The 17,918-nt window shown below is 44.2% G+C and overlaps 1 protein-coding gene across 1 annotated transcript in view; it reads right to left on the bottom strand.

The window, feature by feature from the left end:
- The window catches only part of SHISAL2A (shisa like 2A), a 38,702-nt gene extending 22,361 nt beyond the window's left edge, over positions 1-16,341 (bottom strand). Inside the window, 2 exon segments of the mRNA XM_049879272.1 lie at positions 7,640-7,779; positions 15,853-16,341. Coding sequence (XP_049735229.1) covers positions 7,640-7,779; positions 15,853-16,034 — 322 coding nt within the window. The 5' untranslated portion in view covers positions 16,035-16,341.
- Between the last annotated feature and the right edge of the window lie 1,577 nt (positions 16,342-17,918).

Below are 17,918 nucleotides of genomic sequence, written 5' to 3'. Positions count from 1 at the left end.
CACCATCTAGTTGTTCTGGGCTCAGTCTGGTGGAGGTTGTGATAGTTGTGGTCCATTAGTCCTTTGGACTAATCTTTCCCATGTGTCTTTGGTCCTCATTCTCCTTTGCTCCAGCAGAATAGGACCAGTAGATGTAACTTAGATTGCTGCTCGCAGGCTTTTTTGTGTGTGTGTATGCTTTAAGTGAAAGCTTACAAATCAAGTCAGTCTCTCATACAAAAATTTATATACACCTTGCTATAAACTCCTAATTGCCCCCCCCCCCAATGAGACAGTACACTCCTTCCCTCCATAATCTCTTTCCGTATCCTTTAGGCCAGCTTCTGACCCCCTCCGCCCTCTCATCTCCCCTAGCTCACAGGCTTTTAAGACCCCAGTCGCTACTCACCACAGTCAGATGTAGAACATTTACTTTATAAACTATGTTATGCTAAGTGAGCTAGATGTCCCCCAAGACCATGATCTCTAGTCCTCAGCCCCGTAGCTCAGTCCCTCAGGGCATTTGAATGTGTCTGTGAAGCTTCTATGACTTTGCCCTGGTCAAGTTGTGCTGACTTCCCCAGTATTGTGTACTGTCTTACCCTTCACCAAAGTTACCACTTACCTACTATCTAGTGTGTTTCTCTACCCTACCCTCCCATTCCTCATAGCCATCAAAGATTGTCTCTTTCTGTGTGGAAACATTTTCATGTGTTTTTAGAACAGTGGTAGTTGTCCTTTTGTGATTGCTTATTTCACTTAGCATAATGCCCTCCATATTCATCCATGTTGTGAGATGTTTCACAGATTCATCATTGTTCTTTATCATTGTGTAGTATTTCATACCAGAGTTTATTCATTCATCTGTTGATGGGCACTTCGATTGTTTCCATTGTTTTGTTATAGTGAATAATGCTCAGTGAACATGGGTATGCATATGTCTATTCCTGTGATTGCTCTTATTTCTCTAGGATATATTCCTAGGAGTGGGATTGCTGGATCGTATGATATTTCTATTTCTACCTTTTTAAGGAAACACCATATCATATTCCAAAATGGTCACACCATTTTGCATACCCACCAGCAGTGCATAAGAGTTACAATCTCTTTGCAGCCTCTCCAACCAACACATGCTATTTTCTGCTTTTTTTTTTTTTTAATTCATGTTGGTAATGTCAGGGTGAAATGGTATCTCATCGTAGTTTTGATTTGCTTTTCTCTAATGGCTAGTGATTGCAAGCATTTCCTCATGAGTCTGTCAGCTGCCTGAATGTCTTCTTTGGTGAAGTGTCTGTTCATAACCTTTGCCCATTTTTAAATTGGATTATTTGTCTTTTTATTGTAGAGGTGTTGGATTTTCCTATAGGTTTTACAGATTAGAACTTTTTTGAATATGTCATAGCCAAAATTTTCTTCCCAGTCTGTAGGGTCTCTTTTCCTCTTTGGTGAAGTCTTTTGATGAGCATATGTGTTTAATTTTTAGGAGATCTCATTTGTCTAGCTAATCGTGTTAATCTTGGTTTGTATCCTGTTTGTGCTATACATTACAGCTTCTAGTGTTGACCCTATTTTTTCTTCCATAATCTTTATAGTTTTTGGTTTTTATATTTAGGTCTTTGATCCATTTTTAATTAGTTTTTGTGTATGGTGTGAGGTATGGGTCCTGTTTCATTTTTTTACAGATGGAGATCTAGTTTTGCCAGCACCATTTGTTAAAAAGGCTATCTTTTCCCCCATTTAATGAACTTGAGGCCTTTGTCAAAGATCAGGTCGCCACAGGTAAATGGATTTACATCTGGGTTCTTGATTCTGTTCCATTGGTCAGTGTGTCTGTCATTGTACCAGTACCAGGCTGTTTTGACTACTGTAGCTGTATAGTTGGTTCTTAGGTCAGGTAGTGCGAGGTCTCCTACTTTGTTCTTTCTCTTCAGTAATGCTTTACTTATCCAAAGCCTCTTTCTCTTCCTTATAAAGTTAATGATTAGTTTTCCCAACTCATTAAAGAATGCTGCGGGTATTCAGACTGGGATTAAATTGTATGTGTAGATTGCTAATTGTTGTATTTAGACAGTTTATATTTAATGCAATTATTGATACAGTGGGGCTTAACTCTGTCATTAAAATATTTGTTTTCTCTTTGTTTTTCATTTCTATTTTCTTCTTCCTGCCTTTGTGTGGGTTAGTTGAACATATTTTTTAGAATTTCTGATTTATACATAGTATTTCTGAGTGTATCTCTTCATATAACTTTTTTAGTGGTTGCTGTAGGTATTACATTATATATACATAACTCATCATAGCCTATTGGTATTGACATTTTCCCGGTTCGAGTAAAGTGTAGCTACCTTATCTCCCTTGATCCTCACTGGCTATAATACAATTGTCTTAAATATTTCCCCTACATTCATTTAGAACTGCATCAGACAGTGTTGCAATATTTGTTTTACCCATCAAACATTATTTAGAAAATTCAAGAGGAGAAGGAAAATGTATTTACCCATATTTTTACTCTTTCTGTTGTTCTTCCTTCCTGCTGTTACAAAATTCCTTCTTTTTTTTTTCAATTATTAACTTTTATTAAGCTTCAAGTGAACATTTACAAATCCAATCAGTCTATCATATATAAGTTTACATACATCTTACTCCGTACTCCCACTTGCTCTCCCCCTATTGAGTCAGCCCTTTCAGTCTCTCCTTTCGTGACAATTTTGCCAGCTTCCAACTCTCTCTATCCTCCCATCCCCCCTCCAGACAAGAGTTGCCAACACACTCTCAAGTGACCACCTGATATAATTAGCTCACTCTTCATCAGCATCTCTCTCCCACCCGCTGACCAGTCCCTTTCATGTCTGATGAGTTGTCTTCGGGGATGGTTCCCGTCCTGAGCCAACAGAAGGTCTGGGGAGCATGGCCACCGGGATTCCTCTAGTCTCAGTCAGACCATTAAGTATGGTCTTTTTATGAGAATTTGGGGTCTGCATCCCACTGATCTCCTGCTCCCTCAGGAGTTCTCTGTTGTGCTCCCTGTCAGGGCAGTCATCGATTGTGCCCGGGCACCAACTAGTTCTTCTGGTCTCAGGATGATGTAGGTCTCTGGTTCATGTGGCCCTTTCTGTCTCTTGGGCTCTTAGTTGTCGTGTGACCTTGGTGTTCTTCATTTTCCTTTGCTCCAGGTGGGTTGAGACCAATTGATGCATCTTAGATGGCTGCTTGTTAGCATTTAAGACCCCAGACACCACATTTCAAAGTGGGATGCAGAATGTTTTCATACTAGAATTATTTTGCCAATTGACTTAGAAGTCCCTTCAAATCATGTTCCCCAGACCCCCGCCCCTGCTCCGCTGACCCTTGAAGCATTCATTTTATCCCGGAAACTTCTTTGCTTCAAAATTCCTTCTTTTATTGTTTCCTTTCTGTTTAGAGAACTTTCGTTAGTCATTTTTTTAGGGTAGGTCTACTGGCAATAAATTCCCTTAGCTTTCCTCTGACAATGTCTTCATTTCCCTTTTATTCCTGATAGTCATTTTTGCTGGATATAGAATTCTGGGGTGGCAGCTTTTTTTCTTTCAGCACTTTAAAAAATATTATGTCACTTCCTTCTGACCTCCATGGTTTCTGATCCCTACTCTGCCTTCTCTGATATACCCCAGTCTGTGGTTATGGGAATGGGGCAGCTCGTTATAGTCTGCTGAGGATGCAAGCTAGGGTCCTCACTTGGCCTTTCCTGGTATGAGTGGGGGCAAAGTTACTGTTTTTTTCTGTAGTGTTTGTGTGGTATAGAGCAGTCATTGTGTAAAAGTCTTCTGTCTTACTAGGGTGTCTCTCCCCTGGTTGTTTGGCTAACTGAGGAGCTTTTGTCATCTATGCCTGTTTGCGTTTCCAGGTTGCCAGCTTCTTCAGCTCCAAGTCTGGGATATATGAGGCACAAAGAAAATGCAGGATGCTTACCACTGTCATACCTTAGGACTCAAGTGCTTATCCAGTCTGCCTTCTTCTCTCCACCTTCCAGAGTCGTTTTATCTTTGTTTTATGTATAATGTTTTGGATCTTAGTTGTACTTAGGAAGAAGAATAAAGAAAACTACGTCTACGCCATCTGCCTGGAAGTGAAAGTCTTTTATGTTTTATTTTCATTTTTGAATTTTTATAAAGAAATTCTTCTTTATGCTGAGGTCATAAAAGATATTTTTTATTTTCTTCTTGGCTTGCATTATTTGCATAAAATATGGTAATGTATATATATATGTACAGATAGATAGATATGTGTGTGTATACGATTTTTTTCTCTTTCACATATAAGTCTTTGACTTTCCTGGATTTTATTTTTGTGTGGTATGAGTAGCATAAGAAATCCAATTTTATATCTTTCGTATGGATATTGCTTGTCACAGTACAATTTTTTAAGTCTGTCCCCTTCCTACTGACATGAAATGCTGCTTTTATCATTAATCAAATTCCTATATTTTCCTCAGTCTGTTTCTGGACTGTCTATTTTTGAGTTTCTCGATCTTGGCACTATTGACATTTTGTGCCAAATAATTCTTTGTTGTCAGGGGATGTTTATTTTAGGATGTTTCCCCAATTGTGAAAATAAGAAATGTCTCTAGATGTGGTCAAAGGTCCCTTGGGGCAAATTTGCACCTGATTGAGGACAACTGCATTTCCTGATTGTATCTATCAATTTTTGTGCCACTATCACACTGACAGATTCTTACAGCTTTATAAAATATCCTGTTACCTCTTGACGAAGGCCTGGTGGCACAATAGTTAAGCTAACTGAGAGGGTGATGGTTCAAATCCACCCAGTAGCTCTGCGGGAGAAAGACCTGGCTATCTGCTCCCATAAAGATAACAGCCTAGACAAACTTATGGGGCAGTTCTGCTCTGTCACATGGGCTTACTATGAGTCAAAATCTACTTGACAGCACCTAACAACAATAGAGGCTTTTGGTGGCCTATACTAATGATGGAATTGGTAGTCCAAAATATGCATTATCAAAAAATATCGTATTTAGTTTCTGAATTAACTGAATTTTGGGAGCAGCACATTTTCTTTTTAATTCTATATTGTTTGGGGTAATATTACGAAAAAAAAAAAAGTAAGACCTTAAGTATATCCCACCTGAATTTAGAGACCATCTCAAGAATAGATTTGACCCGTTGAACACTAATGACCGAAGACCAGATGAATCGTGGAATGACATCAAGGACATCAAACATGAAGAAAGCAAGAGGCCATTAAAAAGACAGGAAGGAAAGAAAGAAAAGACCAAAATGATGTCAGAAGAAACTCTGAAACATGCTCTTGAACGTCGAGTAGCTAAAGCAAATGGAAGAAATCATGAAATAAAAGAGCTGAACAGAAGATTTCAAAGGGTGGCTAGAGAAGACAAAGTATTATAATGACATGTGCAAAGACCTGGAGATAGAAAACCAAAAGGGAAGAACATGCTCAGCATTTCTCAAGCTGAAAGAACTGAAGAAAAAATTCAAGCCTTGAGTTGCAATATTGAAGGATTCTATGGGGAAAATATTAAACAATGCAAAGAAGCATCAAAAAAAGACGGAAGGAACATCCACAGTCACTATACCAAAAAGAATTGGTCGAAGTTCAACCATTTCAGGAGGTAGCGTACAATCAGGAACTGATGGTACTGAAAGAAGAGGTCCAAGCTGCACTACAGGCACTGGCAAAAAAAGAACGCTCCAGGAATTTATGGAATGCCAATTGAGATGTTTCAACAAATGGATGCATTGCTGGAAGTGCTCACTTGTCTATGCCAAGAAATTTGGAAAACAGCTACCTGGCCAACTGACTAGAAGAGATCCATATTTATGCCCATTCCCAAGAAAGGTGATCCCACTGAATGCAGAGATTATCGAAAATATCATTAATACCACCAAACCAAAAACCAAACCAAACCCAGTGCCATCGAGTCGAGTCCGACTCATAGAGACCCTATAGGACAGAGTAGAACTGCCCCATAGAGTTTCCAAGGAGCACCTGGTGGATTTGAACTGCTGACCCTTTGGTTAGCAGCCATAGCACTTAACCACTCTGTTACCAGGGTTTCCATTAATATCACACACAAGTAAAATTTTGCTGAAGATCATTCAAAAGCGGATGCAGCAGTACATCAACAGGGAGCTGCCAGAAATTCAAGCTGGATCCAGAAGAAGATGTGGAACCAGGGATATCATTTCTGATGTCAGATGGATCCTGGCTGAAAGCAGAGAATACCAGGAAGATGTTTACCCGTGTTTTATTGACTATGCAAAGGCATTCAACTGTGTGGATCATAATAAATTATGGATAACATTTTGAAGGGTGGGAATTCCAGAGCACTTGTGTTCATGAGGAACCTGTACACAGATCAAGAGGCAGTCATTCAACAGAACAAGGGGACACTGTGATTTAAAGTCAGGAAAGGTGTGCATCAGGGTTGTATCCTTTCACCATACCTATTCAATCTGTATGCTGAACAAATAATCTGAGAAGCTGGACTATATGAAGAAGAATGGGGGCATCAGGATTGGAGGAAGACTCATTAACAACCTACATTACACTGATGATACAAACTTGCTTGCTGGAAGTGAAGAGGACTTGAAGCACTTACTGATGAAGATCAAAGACCACAGTCTTCAGTATGGATTGTACCTCAACATAACGAAAACAAAAATCCTCACAACTGGACCAATAAGCAACATCATGATAAATGGAGAAAAGACTGAAGTTGTCAAGGATTTCATTTTACTTGGATCCACAATCAACACTCATGGAAGCAGCAGTCAAGAAATCAAAAGACGCATTGCATTGGGCAAATCTGCTGCAAAAAACCTTTTAAAGTGTTGAAAAGAAATGATGTCACCTTGGAGACTGAAGTGCTCCTGAACCAAGCCTTGGTGTTTTCAGTCACCTCATATGCATGCGAAAGCTGGATGATTAATAAGGAAGACCGAAGAAGAACTGATGCCTTTGAATTGAGGTGTTGGCGAAGAATATTGAATATACCACGGACTGCTAAAAACACAGACAAATCTGTCTTGGAAGAAGTACAACCAGAATGCTCCTCAGAAGCAACGATGGTGAGACTACGTCCCACATACTTTGGACATGTTGTCAGGAGGGATCAGTCCCTGGAGAAGGACATCATGCTGGGTAAAGTAAATGGTCAGTGAAAAAAAGGAAGACCCTCAACAAGATGGATCAACACAGTGGCTTCCACAATGGGCACGAGCATGACAACAATTGTGAGGATGGTGCAGGACCGGGCAGTGTTTCCTTCTGTTGTATATGGGTCGCTATGAGTCAGAACTGACTCGACGGCACCTAACAACAACGATATTAGAAATAATTTGTATCCCTAAGTACTAACCAGGGTAGAATTAGCGTGTTGTCTTAAAAGGTCACAACATGGATTAGTCCTTGTGTGACATGTGGAGGGCTGACTACATCAAATTATTTCAATAAACACTGAACACATGAAGAGTTTGGGATGGAAATGTTCAGACAACGAACTTCCTGAGAAATGTGCTGCTGTTTCTGAATATTCCAGGAACACTTGTCAGGCAAATGCCCTGAATATTATTTCTAAATATCTCGCCTCTAAAGATGCTAGCCTGCTGAATACACAAAAGAAACGAAGTGGCCTCTTTCTTACCTGTTGCCTGTAAGCTTAAGCCTGGATCCAGCTTTGCATGGGGTTTGGAGCTGACGAACAGGTAACAAAGCACACAGGCAGTGATGATGAAGGCCAGGAGGACCATCGCTGCTATGGACAGGCCCACCAGAGCACCAATACTGGGGAGAGAAAACCGTATGGGAGCTGACTGTCAGGAAGAATTGGGAGGCAGTGTGGTGTAGTAGACACATTGTAGGTGCTGTAGGAATGAGCTGACTTTGACTCTTGTTGTATCCTTACCTGTCTTAGGAGGCCTGGTGGCACAGTGGTTAAGAGCTAGGCTACTAACGAAAAGGTTGGCAGTTCGAATCCACCAGCTGCTTCTTGGAAACCCTATGGGGCAGTTCTATTCTGTCCTATAGGGTCGCTATGAGTCACAATTGACTTGAGGGCAATAAGTTTGGTGTTGGGTTTTGGTTACCTGTCTTGAGGATTCCCTGGGTGGTGCAAACAGTTAACTCGCTAACTGAAAGGTTAGAGGTTCGAGTTCACTTAGAGTATCCTCTGAAGGAAGGACTGGCAATCTACTTCCAAAAAATCAGCCATTGAAAACACTACGGAGCACAGTCCTACTCTGACACACATGAGGTCGCACGAGTCAGAATTGACTCATCAGCAACTGGTTTTTACCTATCTTGAACAGACTTTCTGGGCCTAAGCATGGGAAAGAGCACCAACTATGTACCAAGAACTTATCACATATGTAACATGACATCACTCAGAGCCCACCATGTAGTAGGGACTCAGTACGTGTGTTCCCTTTCTTCTTCCCTCTTTCTCTCCCTCCCTCTTCCTGCCCCCATCCCAGAGAGCTGGAGATGATTTCCCAGTACTGCTGTTTTTGTTTTTTTTTTAAATCAAGACACACAGGAGGCCTGTGATAAAAACCAGCGGTCCTTCCAGCCTCACAGTAATCTCTGACCCAACCTCCAATGAGTCATCATGTCCTGTTGGCTCCACGTCTGACATATTTCCCTCAGCGTCCTCCAACCTCACTGCCTCTGCTTCAAGTCAGGCCTTGGTTACCTGGTCTCCAGACAATTGTTTCCTGGCTCATTTGGAGGCACAGTCTTTTCTGCTCCACGTGATCCTTCCCCATCAGTTCCCCATGTCTGAATTTTGCCTGACTAGAAGGCCCATCTCAAAGGTCCTCTTCATGATAATGCTTCCTTGGTCATCCTTCTCCTCCTTCCCATGACAGGCCAGTCTTCCCAGAACACTTTATTCAAGGCCTTTGGCACTTCCCACTTGGTGAGGCAGCCTGATGTGGCAGACAATAAACAAAGGGCTTTGGAATCGGATTGATCTGGGTTTGGACCCAAGTCTGTAAGTAGCTCACTGTGAGACCTCAGTGAAGTTATTTAACCTCTTTGAGCCTCTGTTTCCATATCTGAAGAAAAATTGAATGATCAGATCATGGTACCACTCAGTGTCCTAAAACACGTGATATGCTTGGCACACAGTGGGTATTCAACATACTCCTCATTTGTTCCTTGAAAGCAAAGTCAGACCATGCTTAATTAGCTTTGTCCTCACCTTGTACAGGGCCTGGTACATAGCAGGCAGTTGATAAATGTTATCAAGTGCCTGCTATGTGTCAGGCACTATGAGATCCTCTCCCATTAGAAAGAGATAGGGAGGCACAGAACTGATGCATTTGAATTATGGTGTTGGAGAAGAGTATTGAATATACCATGGACTGCCAAAAGAAGGAACAAATCTGTCTTGGAAGAAGACAAACAGAATGCTCCTTAGAAGTGAGGATGGCGAGACTTCGTCTCATGTACTTTGGACATGTTATCAGGAGGGATCAGTCTCTGGAGAATGACATCATGCTTGGTAAGGTAAAGGATAGCGAAAGAGAGGAAGACCCCTAACGAGATGGATTGACACAGTGGCTGCAACAATGGCTCAAATACAGGGATTGGACTGGACTATAAGATAGAAAATGATACTAGTGAGGAGTGAGCTTCTTGGCTCAAGTAGACACATGAGACTATGTGGGCAGCTCCTGTCTGGAGGGGAGATGACAAGGCAGAGGGGGACAGAAGCTGGCTGAAAGGACACAGGGAATACACAGTGGAGAGAAGGAGTGTGCTATCTCATTAGTGGGGAGAGCAACTAGGAGTACATAGCAAGGTACATATAAATTTTTGCATGAGAGACTCACTTGACTTGTAAACTTTCACTTAAAGCACAATAAAAAATTAAGACACAAAACAATGGGCTTAAACATAGCAATGATCATGAGGATGGCACCAGACTGGGCAGTGCTTCATTCTGTTGTACATAGGGTCGCTATGAGCCAGAACTAATTCGAGGGCATCTAACAACAACAACAGGCTTTGTTTGTGTGCCCTCCCTGACCACCACTCCTTCCCCTGCTTTTCTGCCTCTTCTCACACTCCAGCACCAGCCTCTTGCCCTTGCCACTTAATACAGAATTAGTCGATAGCTAATTTCCGCTAAACACAAGCACCTATAATTGTGGAGTCTGCCTTCCTATGGCTAAATAAATTGCAGGATATCCCTGCAATGGAATAGTATAGAGCCATTAAAAACATGTTTTCAAATAATATTTAAGGCCATAGATAAATTCTTTCTTATGAGATATGTTAAGTGAAAAGAGCAGGATGCACTATTGAATATATAGCATAATTCCAACTTAAACATAAATATCTATATATAAAAGGTTGGAAGGAAATACACCAAAATGTGAACAGGCTGGGCATAGCACATGCTGTGTATGTTCTGTCCATGTCCCACTGAGTCTTATCATTATGGAATATTCTGGCCAGAATTTCAACTGCTGGCATTTGAATCTCTTTGCCTGAGGCCTTATTTGGGGCCAAAGCAGACTCTGTCTACACATTGGACAGGCCAGAGTGCAGGAGAATTAATGCCTCCCTCCCCTCAACAACCCACAACCAACGATTGACAGGAGCTGGTATGTAAATACCACAGCTATCTCACCCTCAGGTGGGATAACTGTAAGGTACACATTCTATGCTGGCTGGCAGAGTTCAGCAAGCTTAAGCTATGGTTACCCTCAGTGGTGGCTTGCTTGGTAATATACCCTTTATTTTTATACCTCCTTCCTTTCCCTTTCTCACTACCTGTGTTTTCCGGGGTCATCTTCCATATGAACAATGTGCCTTCAAACTCGTGTCTCAAGGTCTTCTTCTGGGGAACCCAAACCAAGGCCTTGGATTACCCATGATTTCTTTTTCCTTTTTGTTTGTCCTGTCCTTTCCACATTGAGGATGTAGTACTTTGTAGGTCTTTTAAGTACTTTAATTAAACATTGTTTTCTTTTTTAAGATATACTTACTGCTTATAGGGCCGTTTTCTGGGAGAAATGTGCACAGGTTGGGACCCTAGCCTTTAAAAAGGATATCTAATACCAGAAGAACTAGATGGTACCCGGCTACCACCAATGACTGCCCTGACAGGGAACATAACGGAGAATCCCTGATGGAGCAGGAGAAAAGGGGGTTGCAGACCTCAAATTCTAGTAAAAAGACCAGACTTAATGGTCGGACTGAGACTGTAGGGACCTCAAAACTAAAACCATTCTCAAAGCCAACTCTTCAGAAAAAGATTAGACTGGGCTACAAGATAGAAAATGATACTGGTGAGGAGTGAGCTTCTTGGCCCAAGTAGACACCTGAGACTATGTGGGCAGCTCCTGTCTGGAGGTGAGATGAAAGGCAGTGGGGAACAGGAGCTGGTTGAATGGACACAAGGAATACAGGGTGGAGAGAAGGAGTGCACTGTTAAATTATAGGAAGAGCAAGTAGGGTCACATAATAATGTGTGTATAAGTTTTTGTATGAGAAACTGACTTGAATTGTAAACTTTCACCTAAAGCACAATAAAAAAAAAAAGGATACCTATAGGCACTTGGATAGAAATGGGCCTCAAAATGGGATAATTGAAGGTGTAGGTAAGAGAACTGGGGGAATATGCCACGGATCGAAGGACAATTAGGGAGCAGCACATCTCTATCTACAGTCTCTGCTGGTCTGTATGGGGACAGAACCAATCCTGAGGACGGAGCTGGCAACAAAAGTAAAGGTTCAAAGAGGGCAAATCCGTGCTTAGTATAAGAGGAACTTTAAATAATCAGAGTTGGCCCACGGTGAATGCACAGCCTCAAGAGGTGGTGAGTACCCTGTCATTGGAGAGGTTTTGGCAGAACACCTAGATGAATGTATCTGTCAGTGAAGTTAGACATCCCTGCCCTGGGTGGGAAACTGGATTAGAGTGCCGCCAGCCTTTTAGGATTGCAATGATCTATGACTATGAAGGAGTCTCTGGGTGATGCAGTTAACGTGCTGGGCTGCTAACCAAAAGGATGGAGGCTGAATGAGACTAAAGGGGCATACCAGCCCAGGGGTAAGGACTAGAAGGCAGGAGAGGACAGGAAAGCTGGTAATAGGGAACCCAAGGTTGGGAAGGGAGAGTGTTTACATGTCGTGGGGTTGTTAACCAATGTCATAAAACAACTTGTACACTAACTGTTTAATGAGAAACATCTAAAGTATCATTTTTTGAAAAACGCTGGAGGTTGGAGACCACCCAGAGGTACCTTGGAAGAAAGACCTAGAGATCTACTTCCAAAAAATCAGCCATTGAAAACCCTATGAAGTACAGTTCTACTGTGACACACATGGTGTCACCATGAATCAGAATCGATTTGGCAGCAACTGTCAAGATTTTTATGATTATGAAAGATAGAAAACTCACTGTGACCCCTTAGAAAGAACTGGAAGGGCAGCCAAACAAACATGGGCTTTGGAGTCGGGCAGTTCTAAGTTCGTTTCCTGGCTCTGCAACATATAAGCTGAAAAATCACTTCTCTGAACTTCATTTTCTTCATTTGTGAAGACATAGAGTATATACCTGACCACCAAATCTGCCCTCCAGCAAGGCTGCTGCCTTATGGCTCTTTCCTGGAAAAAACCAGAACTGCATATGGAGGCTGTTTGGAAGCTGGACCAGACAGTGTAATAGCACCAGTTGCTTCTTCACAGGGAAGCTTTACTTCCTGAGACACATTTTAAAGACAGTAATTCTCCTTGAGTACTCTCATTCCAAGGAAATGGTGCTTACCTGGAGATTTTTATTTTTTAAAGCATAGTTTTCATGAAAAGGGGCCATTGTGGGACAGTGGTTAAGAGCTCAGCTGCTAATGAAAAGGTCTCTCGCCGCTCCTTGGAAACCCTGTGGGGCAGTTCTACTCTGTCCCATAGGGTCGCTATGAGTCGGAATTGACTAGATGACAACAGGTTTAGTTTAGTTTTTTTTCTTCCCATGAAAAGGGCCAAATGGAGTCTAGGACAAAGCTAGGTCTCCACCATCCAAGGGTTGGGCTGTCAGAAGTATGACAAAAGAATCATTTCAGGGTTTGGAACACACTGACCACCCAGATGTCCAAGGGCACTCAGTTCCCCTAATCCACTTTGCAATTGTCTGTGATCTTTATGGGCCACATTACATATGTCCTGTACCCAGAAAGTGTCGGCCCTGAATGCTGAAACCTTCCAGCTGCCTTTGGGGGTCACATAATGAAGGTACACTGACATGGGAAGTCACCCATCCAACACTCTACCCCATTGTCTGAAACACTAAGCACTCCATGTATTAAGAGGGTTTCCAAGGCAACAGAAGAACCCAGAAGAGGCAGAGATCTATGCAGGGAAGGGGGTGGTGGAAAAGGAATTGGGCCCTGGTTGAGTGCTAAGGGGATTACTCAACTCTGTATCCTCAAGGGCCAGCACAGTAAAGAAGAGAGTAAAGGGCCAGTGAGCATGTTTTCAGATGATCTGAGTAGAGTAGGTTATGAAAGAATAAGGCTAGATGTAGACAGTAACAGAGCAGAACAAGCCCTGGCTTGGGATCAGACACACCTGAGATCTTTTCCCAGCTCTGCCACTTCCCCTCACTGGGAGGCTCCCTGATAGTAATTTAACCTCTCTCAAGTTTTCTTATGCGTAAAATGGAGAGAACTCATGCCAGGGTTGTGAGTGTGTGAAAGCATCTAGCACTTAGATGGTCCTAGGCAATGTTCTTTAAATCTCAATCTGCTATGACACTGCTAAAGAATCTTGGACAAGCCACTTTCATACTCTGAGCTTCACTTTCCCCACCTATGACCCAGAGAAAGGGAACTCATTTTTACTGAGCACTTACCATATGCGCTAGTCACTTTCACATGTATTATTTCACCTAATCCTCACAATTCCACAAGACAAGTATTACTATCTCCATTTTAAGGGTGAAAAAGAGGCTCTGAGATTAAATAACTTGCCCATATCCATAGAGCTTGACAGAGCTAAGGTTTGGACCAGGTTGCAACTAGCCCAAAAGCTCCACAGTGTCTCTGTACCTCAAAAGGAGGGCAGAACCATCATACTTCAATAAGTAAGTACTGGGTCTTAGCTGTCTTCCAACAAATACTCCATTGCTCTACTTTAGGTGCATATCGTAGCTCTCTAAATGGACTGTGAGCTCTTCAGCAGTAGAGAATAACAGATTTCTGTGTCCCCAGTGTCTGGCACAAACCTAAGGCTGTAATAATTTAACGAATATATGAATGAACAGGGAATAAGTTAATATGATTCTTTGAGTTACAGGTAGCCATCAAATATACACCTGAAAAACCTTTACAGTTATGGATTGAGCAGCTTAGAAAAAGCAACAGTATCTGTAATTGTCAGCGGCACGGGCCGAGGTGATTTCACCTCTGTTATCTTATTTGATCCTTACCACTGCCCTGGTTGGGAATCAGGGCAGTGACTGATCATCATCCCCATCTGATAGGTGAAAAAAGAGAGGCTCAGAGAGGTTTTCATAGCATATGGTGCTGTCCTTTCCCACCCAGTGCGTATGTGGCCTCTGTGCACACCCCTCCAGGGACAGGAAGTTCACTACCTACTGAGATGGCTCACTCCAGTTTTGCTGGTGTTTGTTTCCCAGAGCAGGCTCAGCCTCAAGCCCTGTTTATTGGGTGAAGCCTTTGGAGGCCCAGTGGTACTGAGATCTGTTGCCCTCTCAGCCCCAAAGGTTCCAGGATTGTTACAGCTGATCTTGCCAACTCCTTCCTGGAACAAGTGGGGGAAACTGAGGTCCTGTGGGTGGGAATTCACCCAAACTGCACTTCTATTGATATTGCCTGAGGTGGCATCTGCTGTGGCATTATGCCATCAACTCATGATTATCTTGGAGTCAGCTCTGACCCCCAGGTCTCCTGCCTTGGCACATGGTCAGTGCTCGGTAAGGAGTGGCTGAAAGAATGACTGAGAGGAAAGGATAGAGTTGAGGCTGGGCCTCAGGCTAGTCTTGGGTTGGTAGCATTGGGTGAAGGTTCAGGCTTAGGGTTGAGGTTTGGCTATAACCCAAAAAACCAAACCCTTTGCTGTTGAGTTAATTCTGACTCCTAGCGACCCTGTAGGACAGAGTAGAACTGCCCTATAGAGCTTCCAAGGAGTGCCTGGTGGATTGGAACTGCCAACCTTTTGGTTAGCACCTGTACCACTTAACCATTACCCACCAGGGTTTCCATTTTGGTTATAGGTCTGGATAATGTTAGGAGTCAGGATGCGGGGATGGAGCTGAGATGAGGCTGCAGGGAGGGTTGAGGAGGAGAAAGAGTGAGAGAGCTGGGGTCATCACTGGGGGGTTGGGTAAGAGTAGGGGTGAGGTTAGTACTGATATTAGAACAGGGGCCCTGGTGGGCAATAGGATGACGGCTGGGATGGAGTTTGAGTTTCTCGTGAAGTTTGGAAGATGGTAATTTGCTGTTAGGGGGAGGGTAGGTATTGATTTAGGGTTGGGTTGAGGGTGATGGTAGAGTGAAGTTTGGAGTGTGGATGGAGTGAGGGTTGTTCTGGGATCAAATTGTGGTGAGGTTCAAGCATGTATCTGGATAATAGCTGGAGTCAGGATGAGGGAATGGAATGTGAAGGGGTACAGTAACACCTCAGAGGATGGTTGGCTTGGTGATAGGGTGAGAACTGGGGTCAGTACTAGGTATGAAGGGGTAAGGGGGATGGGGGTGCTGATGTTGCAATAGACATTTGGAAAAGGATTAAGGTGTGGTTTGGGTTTAGCACTGGGCTGGGCTGAGGTAGGGTGAGGGGACTGAGATTAGAGTGGGGTTCAAGCTGGGATTAGACCGGGGCTGGTACCTGAGCCACCACATGTAGCTGTGCTCGTAGGGGAAGAAGCTGTGCGGGTCGTCGCAGCAGTACTTGTGGTCACGGAAGCCGCAGCAGAAGACGGCGGCCGCCTCGCCCCCCGGCCGCGGGCAGCTGAAGCCGCGCACCACCTCCTGCTCCGCGCTCACGTAGCTCGTGCAGGCGCCGCTCATCGCGCCCCGTGCCGGCCCGCCAGCGCCGCCACCTTGGGCCACCGGACGGACGGGCGGACGGACGGACGGACGGACGGCGGGAGGAAGGCACGGGCGGCCGGGCTTGCACCGAGGCTCGGGAGAGCCGGGACGGACACAGAACTGAGGCTGAGAGAGAGAGACTGAGATAGTCGAGCAGAGACAGAAACAGAGAGGCAGAGATAAGCAAGAAGACAGAGACAAAGAGGGGCAGAGAGATAGAGACAGAGGGAAAACCTGCGAGAGGCGCGGAGACTCGCAGGTGAGTCCTAGAGCTCCGCAGGGCGGAGAGAGGCGCCCCGGTACGCGGACCCGGGGAGGAGCAGGGGGAAGAGGAGCGGCAGGAGGCGGGCGGAGAGGCTCCAGGAGCGCAGAGCCGCGGGGAGCGGGGAGCGGGGCGGGGGCCGGAGCTCGGGGGCGGGCTGGGGCGGGGGCGACCCGCGGGGCGACGAGGAGGGAGCGCCCTTCCCACTCGCGCCTCTGCTTTCCCAGTGTGTGCACAAGGGCTCTGGGGCTCAGAGACACATGGTCAGGGTGGCAGGGCGATAATAGCCACATGTGGGTTCCACATCTGCATTGAGCGCTGGCACAGTGCTAGGCACTGTGTTGGGTGCTGGGAATCTCAGGGGAGATCCAGGCTAGTGCAGGAGACAGACAAGCCACCACACAGTGGGATCAGTACGGAGGTGATTAACATACTACTTTACTTAACCGTCACAGGCCAGAGAGGCCAGGGATTTTCAAACCCGTTTTATAGATGAAAGCTGAGGGCCAGAGAGAAGTCACTTCGTTGGGCTCCTCAACCCGCCTGTGGGATTTTAACCCGTATCTGGTCAGTTCTGAAGCTCTTGCTCTACCTGCCGCCGCACACAATGCCTCTTCTCCAGTGGACTTTTTAAATGCCCTCGTCCTCTGGCTTCCTTGCCTCTGTCTTCCCTTTCCTGAGCAGCTAGCTGATGCACTGTCCTGTTCGCACTCCCACCACTGGCCTGGGACAGGGCAGGATGGGGTGGGGTTGTGGATTGTCCCAGATGGTAACACCACCCAGAGCAAAGCCAGCAGACCTCCTCGTTCTCAGAAATTATTTCCAGATCACACGCACAGTGTTCTCAGTAGGAGCAGAGAAACACAATCTGAAGGAGCTATATGAACCCCTCAAAGATCACTTGTCTGTCCTCTCAGAGTACATTGGGGAAACTGAGATGCTGAGAGGGGCATAACTTGATTCAGTCACCCTGAGCCAGAGCTCTAGTTTGTCCATATTTATTTAGTCTGTCTATATTCATTCAGTCAATCATAGAGTGTTGGGGCTGAAAAGGACCTGTTACTGAGTCACAACCAGCATTTCAACAAAAATTAAATGGATTAGAAAAAATGTACTACAGATTTTAAAAAAGTTAAATATTCTTTTATAAAATTTTTGTTTTGGCTACATATGTATACATCATGTATGTATCATGAACTAGATTATGATATAAAATTTATTTCTTAATTTGGGACAGGTTGAAAAGGCGTGAGAGCCACTGTACGTGACACCTCCCGTTGTACGCATTGGGCAGAGGCTAGCTCAAGATCACAACATCTTTGGCTCTCCACAGTTTTCACAATGGTGGACAGAATAGAAATAGTTAATGTGATGCCTTGGGACCAACCCCCCATTCCTCCATCCCTTACTTTGGATGTGTGGGTGATGGATCATGGGCATTAGGAGATCTGGGCTCAGGTCCCAGCTTTGCCTGTTCCTGGCTTCATTTCTCTGTGCTTCAGATTCCTTGTCTTCATCCAGGTCAGCTCCTCAGATGCTGATGTGCAACTGTGCCTCTGACCTGTGTTGCACCCAGGGCTTGAACCAGTTCATTCCAATTC

This window comes from Elephas maximus, chromosome 3 (genome assembly GCF_024166365.1).
Source record: "Elephas maximus indicus isolate mEleMax1 chromosome 3, mEleMax1 primary haplotype, whole genome shotgun sequence".
NCBI lineage: Eukaryota > Metazoa > Chordata > Mammalia > Proboscidea > Elephantidae > Elephas > Elephas maximus.
Note: the sequence above shows the minus strand (reverse complement) of the source record. Positions and strands in the feature narration are given on the sequence as shown.